General features: G+C 36.3%; 1 protein-coding gene across 3 annotated transcripts in view; it reads left to right on the forward strand.

The window, feature by feature from the left end:
- LOC129939081 (proton-coupled zinc antiporter SLC30A2) overlaps positions 1–18,126 on the forward strand; it is a 222,710-nt gene that overhangs the window by 164,213 nt on the left and 40,371 nt on the right. For all 3 annotated transcript variants that reach the window (XM_056046950.1, XM_056046949.1, XM_056046951.1), the window contains one exon: positions 14,962–15,141. In XM_056046950.1, coding sequence (XP_055902925.1) covers positions 14,962–15,141 — 180 coding nt within the window. The remainder of the gene's footprint in view (positions 1–14,961; positions 15,142–18,126) is intronic.

An 18,126-nucleotide genomic window follows, 5' to 3' on the forward strand; every position in this document is an offset into this window, starting at 1 on the left:
GAAAGGGCTCTCAAGAAAATTGCGTTTGTGGTTTTTTTACCATAGCAGTTTGAAAAAAAGGTGAAAATTTTGGTTAACCCTAAATATCTTACGAACCAAAAACGCTAGAGACTTGAATTAAATTTTATATAATATATTGTAACGTGATACAAAACAGGTATATTTTTTGAAAAGAATCAATATAACGGTTTTTTTTATAAATCAAAAAAACTAAAAAAAAAAATTTGTAACCTCCAAAATTTTACGACTGAAATATGATTTCATCTCTAAAACAGTTTTGTGCAACGACGTATAATGTTTTTGACATCTGATAAAATTTTGAGAAAAATCTAATTGACAGTTTTTTTTACAAAAAATAAAAACCTAAAAAAAAATGTATAAAAGTTAGTAAAAATTGATTTTCGACTCAAATATCTTTTCAAAACTTTGAAATATTGGCTAAAATTTACTTTTATCTTTCAAAAAATATTGTTGTCAACATTCAGTAAAATTTTAAACAAAATCGAATTGACAGTTTTTTTTATAAAAAATTAAAAACCGAACATAAATTAACAAAAGTTGGTAAAAATTGAATATGGATTCAAATATCTTTTCAAAAGCTTGAAAGTTAGACTTCAAACTTATTTTATCTTATAAGAAATATTGCTTTAAGCATTCTGAAAGATGTTGAGAAAAATCTAATTGACAGTTTTTTTACAAAAAATAAAAACCTTAAAAAAAAATTATAAAAGTTTGTAAAAATTGATTTTCGACTTAAATATCTTTTCAAAAATTGTAGATATTGGCTTTTAACTACTTTTATCTTTCAAAAAATATTGTTGTTAACATTTAGTAAAATGTTGAAAAAAATCGAATTGATAGTTTTTGTACCAAAAATTAAATACCTAAAAAAAATTAACAAAAGTTGGTAAAAATTGATTTTCGAATCAAATATCTTTTCAAAACTATAAAATATTGGCTTCAAACAAATTTTATCTTATAGAAAATATTGTTTTCAACATTCGATAGAATTTTGAAGAAAATCGAATTGACGTTTTTTTTACAAAAAATAAAACTCTAAAAAAAAACAATACTAAATCTTGGTAAAAATTTACTTTCGGCTCAAATAGCTTTTCAAAAATTAAAAATATTGGCTTCAAACTTATTTTATTTCAGAGAAAATATTGTTTTCAATATTCAGTAATTTTTATATAAAAATCCAACAGTCTGTTTTTTTCATAAAAAATAAAATCTACAAACAATAGTGCGCAAATTTGGTAAAAATACATATATGTAGACAAACTTTTAAGCAAGACAAATCGACAGACGGGATGGGAAGTTATCAGTGTGGGTCGCATCCCAGCCTCTTTTTTTTTTTGTTTGTTACAGTTTTAAGTTATGCCCTAGTCTTATTTTGGATTTGATTGTTTGTTTTCAATATCAAAAGATATTTTCAAGTTGTCTAAAAACAAAGATAAAAGGTTTGTTGATGTACTAAAATTGTATTACGATTCCAATAACTATTTCTTGAAGAACTCGTCCTTTGCAATAAAAACATCCTAAAGTCATTTGATATTACCAACACTATCCCAATCTTTGCTTTTTCGTTGCTAACAAGCAAGATTTAATTTAAGAAATGTTACATTAACATCTTGAAGTATATGATATGAAGCCTTAAATAATTAATTTTTTTTTCTATTTTTTATTGAAATAATATAATTTAAAAATATGTAGAATAATTAAGAAAAAGTTAATTTTTGAAATCTACTTCCATTTTTCTCAATCTACTTCACTTTTTTCCTAAAATCTACTTCCACTTTTTTTTGAGAAGTGGTAACACTTGCCTGCTGCCGCTGCCGCTGCGTGCTGCGTTGATCACATTCACTGTGCTACTTACTCCTCCTGACTGACACTCGTTCTCTTCATGAAAAATTCGAATTAAGAATTTACTTTCAAAACAAACAAGCGATTAGACAGATTCACTTATGTCTACTAGCTTCCATACAAAATCAGTTTTTGGGAATGATAAGCTAACCCTTTTCCCTTCATATAACTTTAAAGGGAAACAAAGACACTGTCTTCGTCTTTACTCGTGTGTCGTCAGTCGTGTCGTGCCATTTCGTACTTTCGGTATTCGGTGTTCGTTCGGGAGGTTCGTTAATAGAAGTCAGTCATATATGTAGAGCCAAGCTATCCATCATAGCATAGCATGATGTTGGTATATGTGAGGTAGTGATAAATAAAAGTAGAAATAGGTGTGAATGTAGATTGTAGATACACATATAAATGGGTTAGACAAAAAATGACAAGAAGTAGGTACTATGGGATAGGAAATATTATTCTTAATGAAATCAAAATAGGAATTAGTATAATTAGGTACAAATTTTTGTTTTTTTCCACGCATATATCATTTTTAAAGTTATGTATTTAGGTACTGTAGAGAGTAAAGTATTGTTTCAAATCTGAAGGGTAGACACTGTCTAAAACGTCTTATTGACGCACCGTCACTGTCCATCGCATTGCTATCCAAACCTATCTACAATTTCAAACTTAAATGCACCAAAAGTACACACGCCTACTTCTGCAAACGTATACGAACATACAAACATACAGATATACATACATACATACATACATAAGTAAATTACTCTATTAGATTGGAAAAGTAGGAGAAAATTCATTTTGGATTCCGGTTTGGGAAAACTGTTATTACATTTTCTTTTTGCCTTTTCTCTGTGATGTCTAGATTCTGTGCGGTTCTATATTATGTCCTCACGACCTGATAGCCTAGGTCTAGCAATATGTAGAGGAGGTGTAGAGGTTCATACCCAATACCAGACTCGTATATTTTTGACTGGCCTGGCCTCATCCCGTTGGCATTTTAGCGGCAAGGAAAACAGCAATATGTGTTTTTATGATACCTATAGTCTCTCGGTTAATAGTTCAGGGCGGAGGACATACTCGTAATATAGTTATGTGGACGCTGTTGGGTGGAGGCAGTGGGAAAGGTAGGTACTATTTGTTAGGAAAAGAACTTTTTGAAAATCAATTGAGGTTTAATGTCGGGCAATTAGAAAGTTTTTGGTTGATTCGTTTTTCAACTTTTATGAATGGATACGTAACATTTTGTATTATGGGCGGACGCAGAGCGATAGAGTTGAATAGGTCTTGATTTTTGTTTGTTTGTTTTTTAATTTAAGTTGATAATGATCTGACTGCAGAGGTGTTGTTTGAGGTCTTAAGTTTCCTCAAAAATAGAATGAGTTTAGATTTACTGTAATTTTTTTGGAAAGTTATAATGATACCTGCGAGAAATTTTATTTTGAATTTCTTCTCGTTTTTTTTTTTATTGTTGGTAATAAAAATGTAATAGACAATTTTGATTTACCTGGAAAAGGAAATAATAGAAGTTTTCAAGTTTTGATAGCAAATATGAATTTCAAAGACACTTTTCTTGTGTTATTTAAGTTGAGATGTTTTTGAAGATTAGGTTAACTTATTTTGATTGTTTTGAGTGGTTTGTTTTGAGTTTTGTAATTTTATTGCGATTTTTCAAAAAGTGTTTGACTTCTTTTCTGATTTTTTGTTTAAATGTATGTTTCTCAAAACTTTGTTGTACAAATATTTACAAACAAAATACTATGTTTCAATTAGGCCTTTTCTAGCACTTCTATTATTCTGCTATGAAACCCTCGGATTGCTGCTTAACAGCACTAGTGGCCAGTGCCCTTTCACTGTTGAAGATGAGTAGAAGAGTAGAGAGGGTATAAGTAAAATATATTTAGAAATCGTTTAACGTTAAATATAATAAAACGATTTTAGGTTTTCAACAATTGGCGTTCAGTAGACGTTATGTATAAGATCCGGTTACATCCAAGGCGCTATAATGACAAAACTACTTACTCTATTGGTATTTTTAAAACGGTTTTAAGTCATGAATTTTTAATTAACTCTGCTTGGAATCATTTTGTTAGAAAAGTCAAAAATATTTGTCTTTTATTCTCCTACGATAATTAAGAGATTTTCGCACACTGATTACCAAAACAGGAAATCGAAAAAGATTTTTTTAAAGTTAGAATTTTCGTGAGGTCATAACATAATTCTTAGATAATTTTCTTAAAGATTATGGCATTCCGAATTAGAATTAATAAGGTATTTTTTGACATCTCCAACATTTATATTGAAAATCATAAAAGAATATCAGAGTAACAGAATAAAAGACCTCTTCGAAAAGGCCTAAATAGTTTAATAGATATTCAAACCAAATAAAAGTACGTATGAGGATCAAAATCACCAAGGTTAGGTTAGGTTAGGTTATAGTGGCTGTCCAAAATGGAAACGGACACACTTAGGCCAGTTTAATGGCCCATTGTGATACCACATGAATCTTGAGGCTTCCTCCCAACCTCAATGGAACCAGCTTGAATCCCTTACGAAACATGAGAAGCTGATTATGCTAATATGATTTAGATCGTTAAAGAAGAATTCTCTTAGGTAATTCTTGCGTTTTTGAGCTAGAACAGAGCATGTACAGAGAAGATGAAGAACTGTTTCCTTCTCTTCCTTGTCCATACAGGCTCTGCAAAAGTTATTTTTGAATACGCCTAGTCTCGTGGCATGCTTTCCTATTAGACAGTGTCCGGTTATGACACCTATTATCGAGCTTATATGCGATCTGCTTAGAGAGAGCAAGCACCTTGAACGTTTTAAATCCAGTGTTGGCCAGATATTTTTTGTGGCTTGACACGTGGTGATGTTGTTCCACCTGGTGCCTGCCCTCCTCACAGCGTCTTGCATTAGCAGTAGTTTACAAGTAGCGATTGGTATGCCAGTACTTGCCAAACGTGGTAGGATAGGCTGTACTGTACCGTTCCTGGCTAGTTCATCTGTACCTGGAATGTCTCTATGGCCCGGCACCCAGCAAAGGTGAATATTAAACTGTTGCGCCATCTGCATTAGAGATGATCGACAGTTATGGGCTGTTATAGAGTTTGTAGAGACAGAGTCCAGAGATTTGATAGCGGCATGGCTGTCGGAAAAAATACGGATATCAGATGTTGATATTACGTTTTCTTTGAACCAAGACAAGACTTCCTTAATCGCCAAAAGTTCCGCCTGGAACACGCTACAATGATTGGGAAGGCGGGATGAGAGACTTAATTTCAGTCGTTCAGAGTACACACCACCACCAACCCCTTCTTTGGACTTTGAGCCATCTGTGTAAAAGTGGATTGACTCATCCTCTAAGAATGTCCTATCCTCCCAAAAAGATCTGGTAGGTATAGAAATCTGGAAATTCCTGTCGAATTGTAGTTGGGTGATGGTGAAGTCTGTGTGCTTTGGAATTGATTCTAAGTACCTTAGAATTACGGAGTGGCCAATGTTGTTGTTAGTCCACTGCGACGAAGCATTGAGGCGAATAGCAGAGCTTGCAGCTATTTGTTTACTAAATATGTCAAGAGGTGTAAGGTAGAGCAAGGTGTCCAGTGCCGCAGACGGGGTCGTGCGAAGTGATCCGCTTATACATAGGCAGGCTGAACGTTGGACTTTATTTAACTTATCCCTGTTTATACCTTTCTCTAAAGCAGTCCACCATACTGCCACACCGTACGTTAAAATCGGTCTGATTACCGATGTGCATAGCCAATGCGTGATTCTGGGTTGTAAACCCCATTTATTACCAATAACTTTTTTGCAAGAAAAGAGAGCTTCAGTAGCTTTTTTGACTCTTTCCTGTACGTTGCGTTTCCAATTTAGTTTTTTGTCTAAGACAAGACCTAGTTATTTAGCCTCGTCTGAGAATTTTAATTAGATTCCTTTAATATAACGAGGGTTGACAAATGGAATTTTGTATCTACTCGAAAATCGGTTTTGTGTGGGTTAACACCCAGTCCACACCGATCAGCCCAAAGTATTAGTCTGTCCAAGGCATTTTGTAAGAGTTCTTTTAGGATATTAAGATGCTTTCCTGAAACTGCTATAGCAACGTCGTCCGCATAGGCTATCACTCTGAAACACTCCGCATCCAGACTAGTTAGGATTTCATTCACCACTAGGTTCCAGAGGAGAAGGGATAGAACACCACCTTGCGGTGTCCCTCTACTAACGAATCGTCTGCTAGAAGAATTGCCCAGTTTTGAGTTAATTATTCTGCTAGTAAGCATTAAATGAATTAACTCCCGAAGCGAACTCTCTACATTTAGAGATGTCAGTGCAGAAATGATTGCAGATATGTCCACGTTGTTAAAGGCACCTTCGATATCAAGGAAAGCAACCATAGTGAACTCTTTATGATGGAGGGAATATTCGATGGTGCGTACTAAAGTGTGTAACGCTGTTTCCACCGATTTACCCTTCCAGTAGGCATGTTGAGACGAAGACAGAAGTCTTGTATCGATACGTGCCCTTAAATAGATATCAATCAATCTTTCCATGGTCTTAAGAAGGAATGATGATAGACTTAGAGGTTGCAAATTTCAAAATTGGTTTTATGGCAGACAAAATTGCAAGCTAAAATGATGACAGGGCTAAAACTTTGACGGGGCAGCGCACAGAATTCTATACTTTATTAGAATATTGTTTAGTATTAAATATCTTATAGAATTCGGGAACTTTTTTCCTAAGTGTAATAAAATCAACAAGAAAAAAACAAAGCACATACTTTAAGCTTTGATTTATAACATGGGTGTATTATGTATCTATATTTAATAAGCAATAATGAAAACGATACATACAAAATCTTCTACAAAGAAAATACGTCAAATCATGTCCGGGAACGTTCACGAAATGACGATTGCAAATAAAAGCGCCCTGTGATTATCAGCGGCCATCTTAAATGCGATCTGACTTTGTCAATAGGAACATATTTGAGGTTTCTTTGTTATTCCGAGTCGTAATAAAGAATTTCATCAATAATTAAATGTAATAAATACGTTCACGGAATGACGGACTATTGATGTACGCTCTACGAATAATGAATAGAAAGGTACTTAACATTTAGATATAATTTATTTTAAGACAGCCGGCTTTGTTATTGTTGTCTTCCTCGACTGACGTTTGACACCGAATGGCTAGACTTACTTAAAATTATTTTTGATCGATTATCGATATGTTCACTGAAATGACTTGTGCGGAATTGGATAAACTATTTTTGGAATTTTATAATTAAAAATAAATAATATATTAGTATCCTCTCTAAAACTAGATCTTGTATAAAATATACGACCGGGGTTAAATACCTTAAATTTTTCAATTAAATTTTGGACTTGTTATTGAAAATTGTAAATAAGGACGCGTTCCCGAAATGATTTTAATAATTTATTGATAAATTATATAGTTTGATGGACACACAAAACAGTTTAGTTTTAGTATTTTATTCATTTTTTTTCAATTAAGTCAAAATTTAAAGCATTGCTAGCAAAGCCAATTCTGCACTTTGGTGATTTTGAGTCATAAGCTTAAGAGTACAATTCTGCGTCTGTTAGAATTAATATGGTGATATTTTAAGACCAAAGTCCTTAAGGTAATTTCAGTTTGTTAATGTCTGTATTCTGGCGATATAGTTTTGAGATTATAAAGTTTATGTTCTTTTCAAATAATGTCCCGTTTTTATTAGGTTCCCTTTTTTAATTTATGGCATGGATTTTTAACTTCCCATAGGAAATTTCTCGACGTTTCAAGGTCCCTAGAGTCGAAACAAAAAATGTTTAAGGAGATATCTGTGCGTTCGTGTGTACGTACGTTCATACGTCCGTATTTTCTAGACATTTATCGTCGTCCATAGCTCAAGATAATATTGCAGAAAGATGCAGAAAGTACTTTCAAAACAAATGCGTGGGTGTTTTTTTTTACCATAGCAATTTAAAAAAAAACAATAACTAAATAAATATATTTTTGGGAAAAATTATGATTAACGGTTTTTTTTGTAAATACAAACAAAACTGAAAAAAAATATAACAAAAATGATTTTATCTCCAAAATAATTGTTTGCAACAAAAAATAAGGTTTTTAAAATCTGGTAAATTTTTAGGAAAAATCAAATTCAAAGTTTTTTTTTTTACAAAAAAATGAATACCTACTTAAAAAAATATACGTATTAGTAAAAGTTAGTAAACATTAATTTTCGACTCAAATACCACTTTAAAACTTTGAGATATTGGCCTTAAACTAATTTTATGTCTTAAAAAATTAAAAACCTTAAATAATTAACAAAAGTTGGTAAAAATTAATTTTCGAATTAAATATCTTTACAAAAGTTAAAAATATTGGCTTAAAACATATTTTATCTCAAAAAAAAATATTGTTTTCGAAATTCAGTTAATTGTTTATAAAAATCCAATAGTCCGATTTTTCATAAATAAACAAAATCTACAAAAAATAGTGCGCAAATTTGTTAAAAATTGTATTCTATTCTCGATATCTCGAGAACAATAGAAGATATTAACTACAAATAAATTTCATCCAATTTGTATATGCTTATACATATAAGAAATAAAAACTTTGTTTTAGAATAATTAAGTACGCAACTTTTTTTTAACAAAACACGAAACCTACAAACCTTTTAACCAAGACAAATCGACAGACGGGATGGGAAGTTATCAGTGTGGGTCGCATCCCAGCATTTTTTGTATCTTTAAAATGAGAATGAATTCAGAAATTTTTTCTCCAACCGTATCATTACCAAATCACAAGTTCTCTAATATTTTCTTTGAGCACATTCCCTTAGCTGTATTATAGATGTACCGCTTTTTCTATAATATGTATATGTATATATTATTATATGGGAATGTAATCCAAATTTTCAAAAAGCACGTAATTCGTCAATAACTGTTTACATAGAACCAAATATATCTGCGTTTTTTTAAATTCTACTCTCGTACAGCCAATATTTGTTAGATCGTTACTTACTTCCTTTACCGGCTTGCACAGTGTTTAGTGACTTTGTCATATATGCCACAACCTGGATTCGGTCCTGGCCTTGTTCAACATGCTTTCCCACCTTTTTCTGTTGTGGCCTAATGCTATCCAGATTCCGAGCTGAGGCAATGTCTTTCCCGATGTTTTCTACCATAAGTTGAACAGCAAAGGGCTTTTAAGTGGGCTTTTTTTAGCCCACCGGAGTCTACCAAGCTTTATATCAATGAAAAGGAAAGGACGTAGGTCGCTCATCGAATTGTTCGAGCCAATTAACTATTGGTTTGGATAGCAATCCGGAATCATCCTCCATAGTCTTATCAGTTTATTTGGGATACCAAATTGTCTTCAAATTATTTAGAGTTTCCCCATCTTTAGTAGGCACTCAAGGTATGTACTTCTTTTTATAATCTGAATTCGTCAACTTACTGACTTAATTAATACATAATAATACATACGCTTTTTTTACTCGCTGGTATAGGGTTTTTAAATTGGGGCCCCGCCGCCGTGGCGACCATTTTGTTTTGGTGGCTTCTGTCAAATCTTTTGTTTATATTATTCAGCTGTTTTTGTCAAATCATCATAGCAAGTTACACGATTGAACAGCACGTTCAAATGATAAAACTTTATCATCAAAATAAGTGTTCGTTAACGCAAACGTTGCGCGAATTCCACTGGTTCAGTAAGCAATCAGCAAACACACGTACTATCAACGAATGCAAGATCGGCCGAGAACATCGCCGCGTTCCGTGAAAGTGTACAGCTAAATCAGAGATAGTCTATTCCTTTACTTTAACTTAGCGAATTTTGCTTTTGTGTCGGGACTTGGGCCTACACCCGAACAAGACAACGCCGTTTGTTCCCCGACCAGGTTTCGAATCGTTTGGAAGAGGACCCCAATTTTGACTTGAAAAATCATCTTTAGTGACGAGGCACTTCACCAGGTTATAATGCATCTTCAAAAAGGTACCAATTGGTGTGGATTAAGGGCCAGTTGGGTAATTGGTCCGTCTTTAAAAACGACATAAGCGAGCTCTGTATAACGATGATAACTAATTTCTTAGGGCCCAAATTGAAACATAAGGAACTAGACGACAGGTGGTTTGAGCAGGACGGAAGTACGTACCACACAGCGAACGCCACGACATATACACATAAACTTTTAAACATGAACTGAAAATTTGAAGCTAATTTTGTAGGCGTGACTTTCAATTGATACTAAGCTCTTATGCTCTTGACTAGAAATATTCTGTTGTCTAGGATTTTGTTTGCATTTTTTAATAAAACTTTTTTTTTCAATTCCGAGAAATTTTTACAGGAATAAGAAATCCTAACATATGTATATATATGTCTTCATATAAAGTTCTTCATTGATGTACTATTGAGCCAGAAAGAAGGTTTACAATTTTCTGGAAATCGTTTACTGATATTTTCCAGATCTTGTATCAGTATATTAGTACTGTTTCGATGTTTAATCGGAATAGTCGTAGCTTTGTCTTTAAGCCTAGAGAGGTGAGAGCAGTCCTAGATTTTTCCATACCCTCAGCGTTTTATTGTTTGGTTCCACTTTCATTAGAGATAACACTTGGATTCTTTTTACTTTTTCTACTGGTTGCTGAGCAATGTTAATCAGGGAGGATGATTTGGTGATTCCGAGGGTCAACACCTAAGTTTTGCCCCGTGTTGTTTTTCAGTCTTACAACTTCTGCATATGTTATCATTTGAAGGAGATCAATGATTACTCCGTTTCCTGCTAAGGCTGCCCTCAGATCATCACTAAATCCATTAAGAACAGAATTGGTGATATTAAGCAACGCTATCTGTCTTCACTTTAGACATCAAACTCTACGGATAATCTTTACTCGTCTAAGACGTGAATTGTAGACCCATCATAAATTACCTTTATAATTGAAATAAGTTTATTCGGTATAAACCTTCCCCGTAAAGCAGCCCACATAAAAGCCTGCTCAAAGTGGATGAGCAGCAGTTGAGGTGGTGCTATATGACGCAAGGGTTCAATGCAGAAGGATCTAGTGCAAAATTTTGTATGTTGAGTGTTCTCCTTTCACAATAATTAATTAATCCACTGTTACAGAAAGAGTTCAGGGCCACATTCTATTTCCATAAGCGTTTGCAGCATTTCGTCTAATGAAGTTAGCGCCTTTGTTGTTCTGCAGTGCTTTGATAGTGTATATGTGTTTTTCGTTCTGGAATTTGTTGCATTTGGCAACTCAAAATATGTCAGTTGCGTGTTGCTTTTGAATACATTGCTTAAAACCAAAGCAACAAGTTTTGTGCACCTTCTTAAATGTTTCTCATCCGAAATCAGCAGGCAACCATCTATATCTTCCACGGGGTTTTGTTTTGAGCTCTACAGACAGTGTTCTCTGTCGCACCAATTAGTTGCAAATTCTTCTGTTTCTTGAGCCAAAACCTTAGTGTAATTGCACTTATCACGTCTTATGATAAGTTAAACGCCTTTCGTCTTCATCCGGTTCATGGAGATTCAAGCTCGTTTCTATATTCACTTTGAGCAGCTTCTAAATAATTCGATAGCTTTCACAATTTTCAAATGGTAGACATGTGCATTCAAGAGGACACAGGCGTCCACAGGTTTTTCTCAAAACCCACCTCTGTCTATCAACTCCTACTCTCACCTACCCGAACATCGGGTGCCTAGTACCTCAACTGGAGATTGGGTTCCAACCCCAGTGGAAAGTTGTTGGGGGCAGCAAACGAGAGAGGGGGGAGAGGTGTTTCCACTAAGGCACCTCTCCTTATCCAGGCGGCAGCGGACGAATTCTCGAGATATAATCAACGGTAGCGTCTACAGTTCCAGTAAGGTTGAACTACTTAGTGAACACCTTATAGGGCTTCTTCGACTTCCTGGCCACGTAAAAATACCTTAAGTTTCGAAGCACCAAACACGCTCGGATACGGACGGATTCACTGTTGACAACCCACGCAAACGAAATAAGGACAACGAACTTCGGATATGTACGTGGATTGTTAGGTCCCTTAACAGACCACGTGCAGCCGAACAATTAGCGGAAGCCCTAAACTGCTGCAAGGCAGATATTACAGCCATCAAGAAGTGCGATGGGATGGACCGGACAAACGCAAACTAAAAGACTGCGATATCTACTACGGCGACTGCTACCGAGAACAAAGACAGCGTCTATTTGGGTGTGGATTTGTTGTTGGAACTAGGCTCAGGCAAAAAGTCTTGAGTTTCAACAGTGTGAGCGAGCGCATCACGACAATCCGCATCAAGGCTAAATTCGCCAACATAAGCCTAATATGCGCGCATGCCCCAACAGAAGAGAAAGATGAAGACACCAAAGACATATTCTTCGAGCTTTTGGACAAGACATATGAGCAGTGCCCTGGCTATGACATTAAAATTGTCTTAGGAGATTTTAATGCCAAGCTAGGAAGAGAAGACATCTTTTGTGGGATAATCGGGAGATACAGCCTGCACGACACCACCTCCGACAACGGATTCAGGCTGGTCGATTTCGCTGCGTGGCAACCAGATTGACTACATTGCGATCGACGCACGACACTTCTCCAGTATCCAGATATCCGAACATTCCGAGAGGCCAACATTGACTCCGACCACTACCTCGTTGTAGCCAAGGTACGGCTACGGATATCCCCATCCAAGCCAAAACAAGGAAGTACTGTGAGAAGATTCGACGTTAGACGGCTACAATCGCAAGAGACTGCCATGTCCTTTTCCGATCGAGTCCCTAATAACCTCTTAAGGAGTCCTATGCTTCCTGCATTAAGCATTGAAAACCAGTGGCAACATTGCCTTGCAGCCATCAGAGATGCCGCCTCTGAAGTGCTAGGTTTCACTCGGCCACCATAGCGAAACCACTGGTTTGACGACGAATGCCGGCAAGCGCACGCAGCGAAACAAGAGGCATACAAACGACGCTGCACAAAAGGACTAGAGCTGCTAGCGAGCTCTACAAGCAGAAGAGGAGAGATAAACACCGGCTTCTTAGAAGGAAAAAAAGAGAGCATGAGAAGCGCGCGATCGAGGAGATAGAGGGATGTCACAACAGGAATGAGGTTCGTAAATTTTACCAAAAGGTAAAAAACTCTCAAGGGTACCAGCCACGAACCGAAGCCTGTAAAGACGATCAGGGGAACATCGTAGTAGAACCGCAGTCGATGCTGAGAATATGGAAAGATCACTTCTCCAAATTATATAACGGCGATGACGAACCGAATTCCGCTGTAAGGGAGATAGAACCGCTCAACCTCGGCGACGCAGATCAACAATTCCGCCTACCCGACCTTGACGAAGTGAAGATAGCTATATCTAAACTTAAGTCAAACAAAGCTGCTGGAGCTGACGGCATCGCTGCCGAACTATTCAAAGCAGCAGGCGATGACTTGGTACGGAGCATGCACCAACTCATCTGCAAAATATGGTCGGAAGAAAGCATGCCCGATGAGTGGAATCTCAGCATAGTGTGCCCGATACATAAAAAAGGACACCCTCTAAACTGCACCAACTACAGAGGCATCAGTCTCCTTAACATTGCGTATAAGATCCTCTCTGCCGTATTATGTGAACGTCTGAAGCCATTCGTCAACAACCTGATTGGTCCTTATCAGTGTGGCTTCAGACCAGGAAAGTCCACTATCGACCAAATATTCACACTACGGCAGATCTTGGAAAAAACCCAGGAGCTTCAAATCGATACCCACCATATTTTTATCGATTTTAAAGCTGCGTATGACAGCATCTATAGGGAAGAGCTCTACCGAGCAATATCTAGTTTTGGCATCCCTGTCAAACTTATCCGTTTGTGCAGAATGACGATGGAGAATGCACGCTGCTCTATCAAGGTCGGAAAAGATCTTACCGATGCATTTGATGTCAAAAAAGGTTTTAGACAAGGCGATGCACTGTCATACGACTTCTTCAACATCGTCCTGAAAAGAATTGTGCAAAACTCAACCGTCAACACTAGAGGCACAATGTTCCAAAGATCCATCCAATTACTCGGATACGCAGATGACATTGACATAATTGGAAGATCAAAGCGTGATGTCAGTGGAGCGTTTTTGAGCATTGCGACGGAAGCGAAGAAGATGGGTTTAGTGGTCAATGAGGGCAAGACCAAGTATATGCTGTCATCAAAAAAGGACACTGAACGACGACGTCCTGGACAAAACGTCACCATGGACAGCTATAACTTTGAGGTAGTTAAGGACTTTGTCTACCTAGGCACCGCTATTAATGCAGACAACGACATCAGCGCTGAAATCAAACGAAGAATAACTCTTGCAAATCGCTGCTTCTTTGGACTTAGAAGGCAATTGAGAAGTAAAGTCCTCTCTCGAGCATGTAAAATCACCATCTATAAGACACTCATCATCCCGGTTCTCATTTATGGCGCTGAGGCCTGGACCCTGCCAAAGAAAGATGAGAGCGTTTTAGGATGCTTCGAGAGAAAAATTCTTCGGGGGATTTTTGGTCCCGTACGCATAAATGGAGAACGAAGGAGAAGATATAACGACGAACTGTACGGGCTGTACAGCGACACTGACCTAGTTAGCAGAATTAAAGTCCAACGGCTTAGATGGCTAGGTCATGTTCATGTAGAGCGGATGGACATCAACGCTCCAGCCCGGAAGGTCTTCGAATCTAATCCTGAGGGGCGGCTCAGTAGAGGAAGACCGCGACTCAGGTGGCGCACGCAGGGGGGAGAGGACCTCAACCAACTTGGCGTGCGAAACTGGAGACAGCTAGCTAGGGACCGAGCTATCTGGAGACGCTTGTTGGTTGAGGCCCAGGTCCGCCCCGGACTGTAGCGCCACCTTAAGTAAGTAAGTTTCACAATTTTACATTTTTTGATACAATAAATAAACTTGGTGGCACAACATTCGTTTGTGTCCTTGTTCCTTTGTGCGCGAATCTAATTTCGTATAGTTACCGAAAAAAAATATTTTTTTGTAATGTGTATTTTTATCTTAAATATTTATTTAAGTTTTATTAATTATTATTTGAAAATCAAATTTAAAAACATTCACTTCTACATTTTTCAGAATGTCCTTTGGTTGGTATCGAGCGGAAGTAATTGGAGCTCTAGCATCCGTTGTTATGATCTGGTTCATTACCGCCATTTTAGTTTGGCTTGCCATTCAACGTGTCATTCATGGCGAGTTTGAAGTCGATGCTGAAATAATGCTGATAACTTCAGCACTTGCTATTATAGTCAATCTCATGTGAGTACTATACCTATACATAAACACAAATAACACACATTCAAAAAAATTGCCCAAAAAATAAAAGAAAAAAAAACATTTCAATCAAATTTAAAATTGAATTTAAAAATCCTTGCACGTTTAAAAATCCCCATAAAACTCAACTAGCATCCTAAATCTCTCCAACAAAACACAATCCAGGTGGAGGTTTAAGGTACTTTATGTCTATCGTTTAGAAAATAGAAAATATACACCCCACCAAAAAAATGTACATATAACAAAAACATATAGATATATACATATGATATGTATATAAGTGTATAACGGAAACAAATTCAGCGCCATCAGCTCTTTTTGTGATGGTTTCCGGTTATGTTGATTTTTTGTGTGCTGTAGCTGGTGCTTTGCTATGGTGCGACGCTTCGACGGCTCGGCGGCGTGAGGGGCTATTGCAACGCCTCTGTTTGATTTACGTGACGAGACGATAGTGCCTATTCGAGTTTCGAGCACCTCTAGACTATTTGTCAGTGCTGGCGCATATACATAGCTTTGGGTGGTTTGCTCTCGGATAAAAGGAAACTAAAATAAAATTGAAAACTAAAAAAAATAAAGATCTCGCGGTATTTGAATTGTTAGAATCCTCGCCTCTCTAGAAAATAGTAAAATATTTAAGAGCGAGATATCCTTTTTTTTCTTCCTTTGTCAACTAACTCTCAATCCATGCCAACATCAACATGGTGTGGACTTTGGAATAGTTGATTCAGCAAAGTAAACATTTGAAGGCTCTTCCTCGTCGTCATTGTGGGTCTATATATTGATGTGAATAGGTGCTATACACTATATATAGACAAATATGCAGACATGTGTGTATATCTGTATCAAAGGACACTCAGGAAGGGGTTTTACCATCTGTGTACTATGCTGCTCTATGATGACGTATGTTTTTTCTTTTTATTATTTTATATATTTTTTCCCTTAAAAAAGTTGTACGGAAATGAATTGTCAGGCCTGATGATGTGTCTATGAGGTGAGAGATGATAGTTTTGTTTTGTGAATTGAATGATGATGACAAAATGTGCAATTCCCACTTTGAGTTTGAGCTTGACTGCCAAAATGGATTTTAGCCAAGTGAGGGCGATTAGGGTCAATTTGTATAATAGGGCAGGACAGTTGGATAGGTATAGTAGTCAATCACAAACAAAGGATATTGTTATTGATATGGAATAATAAATATTTTTGTTTTGCTTTCAAAAGTTGACAAGGTCGATGAGATTCTATTTGAATAAATAAAGGGTGATTTTTTAAAAGTTATAGGAAAATTTTTCCAAAAAAAACACACGTACTATTCAGAAAAATGCATGGAATCTTTATTTGAATCGATAGTACAATTTATTGTTTAAAGATTATTTCATGGAAATGTTGACCTTGAGTGCGCCTTAAATGGTCCATCCGCTTAGTCCAATTTTGGTATACTCTTTCCATTTCTTTTCGGCCGGTATATCTTACAAATAAATGATTCAATGTTGTCTTCTAATGCGTCAATTGAAGCGGGCTTCAAACGTTAATTGGCGTTAAATTGCACGATCTAGGCGGCCAATTGACCGGTCCCGAACGTGAAATACAATGTTCACCAAACTCCCCCTTAATAAGTCCATTTTTTGCGCGCGCTGTGTGGAATGTGGCACCGTCTTGTTGAAACCACAAGTCATGCCAGTCAAGCTCTTGCATTTTAGGCAAAAAAAGTTGGATATCATCTCACGGTAGCACTTACCATTCACAGTTACGTTACGATTCGCATCATCTTTGAAGACGTAGGGCCCAATGATGCGACCAGCCCATAAACCGCACCATACTTCTGGCTAATATTCACTCCAAAATCAACAATGCTTACTTACGTACCCATTGAGCCAAAAATCATCTTCGTCGCTGAACACATTTTTTCGTTAAAAAAGTTTATCTTCGGCCAACTTTCCAAGAGCCCATTCATAAAACATTTTATGCAGTAGGTCGTTCGGCTTTAATTCTTGCACCAACTGTATTTTGAAAGGCATCACACCTAAATATTTCCGTACAATTTTCCACGTTTGTTGAGGCAGACAGAGGCCCAATTGCTGCGAACGGCGACGAATCGCTAATTGATGACATTTTCTTCAATTCGCACTCTACGTAATCGTGTTGGTGGTTTGATATCCAACAATGTAAATTTGGTGCGAAATTTAGTCAAAATAGCTGGAACAGCCGCTTCAGTGGGTCGATTAAACTGACCATAAAATGGAAGAAACGAGCAATGAAATTTTTTAACAGCGCACGCATTTTGATAATCAAATTCAATAATTTGCAACCGTTGTTCGTTTGTAAGACGATTCATGGTTAAATTATAGACCAATTTGAAGATGTTTGGCAGTGAAACAAAAAAACACGAAACATGCGTCAGCTGTTTAAACCCGAGTTGGCAACAAGATAATAGCTAAAAAATCACCCTTTATTTTTTGAGGTTTAAAGTTGAATGTCAAATCTCTTACCTGTTGAGAACAAAGTTTTAGCAAATGGTTAAAGTTTTTCGAAAGTAGTCAACAACTTATGAATACCATCGATTACAAGGTTAAATGTCAAACGGTTGATAAATTTTCCATCGTCATCGACTCGACCTGAGTCTGGTTCTAGTCTCATTTAAAAGGTCATTACACTTATGATACTAGAAGTTTTTACACTATTAACTTAGGATAATAAACTTAGGTTTGTCAAATTAAAAAGAGGCTGGGATGCCACCCACATTTATAACTTCCCATCCCGTCTATCAATTTGTCTTGCTTAAAAGTTTGTCTGTATGTGCTCCTATCAATTTTTACCAAATTTGCGTACTATTTTTGTAGATTTTATTTTTCATGAAAAAACGGACTGTTGGATTTTTATATAAAAATTACTAAATATCGAAAACAATATTTTCTGTGAAATAAGTTTGAAGCCAATATTTTTAATTTTTGAAAAGCTATTTGAGTCGCAAGT

The sequence above is a fragment of the Eupeodes corollae genome, chromosome 1, assembly GCF_945859685.1.
Source record: "Eupeodes corollae chromosome 1, idEupCoro1.1, whole genome shotgun sequence".
In the NCBI taxonomy this organism is placed as follows: domain Eukaryota; kingdom Metazoa; phylum Arthropoda; class Insecta; order Diptera; family Syrphidae; genus Eupeodes; species Eupeodes corollae.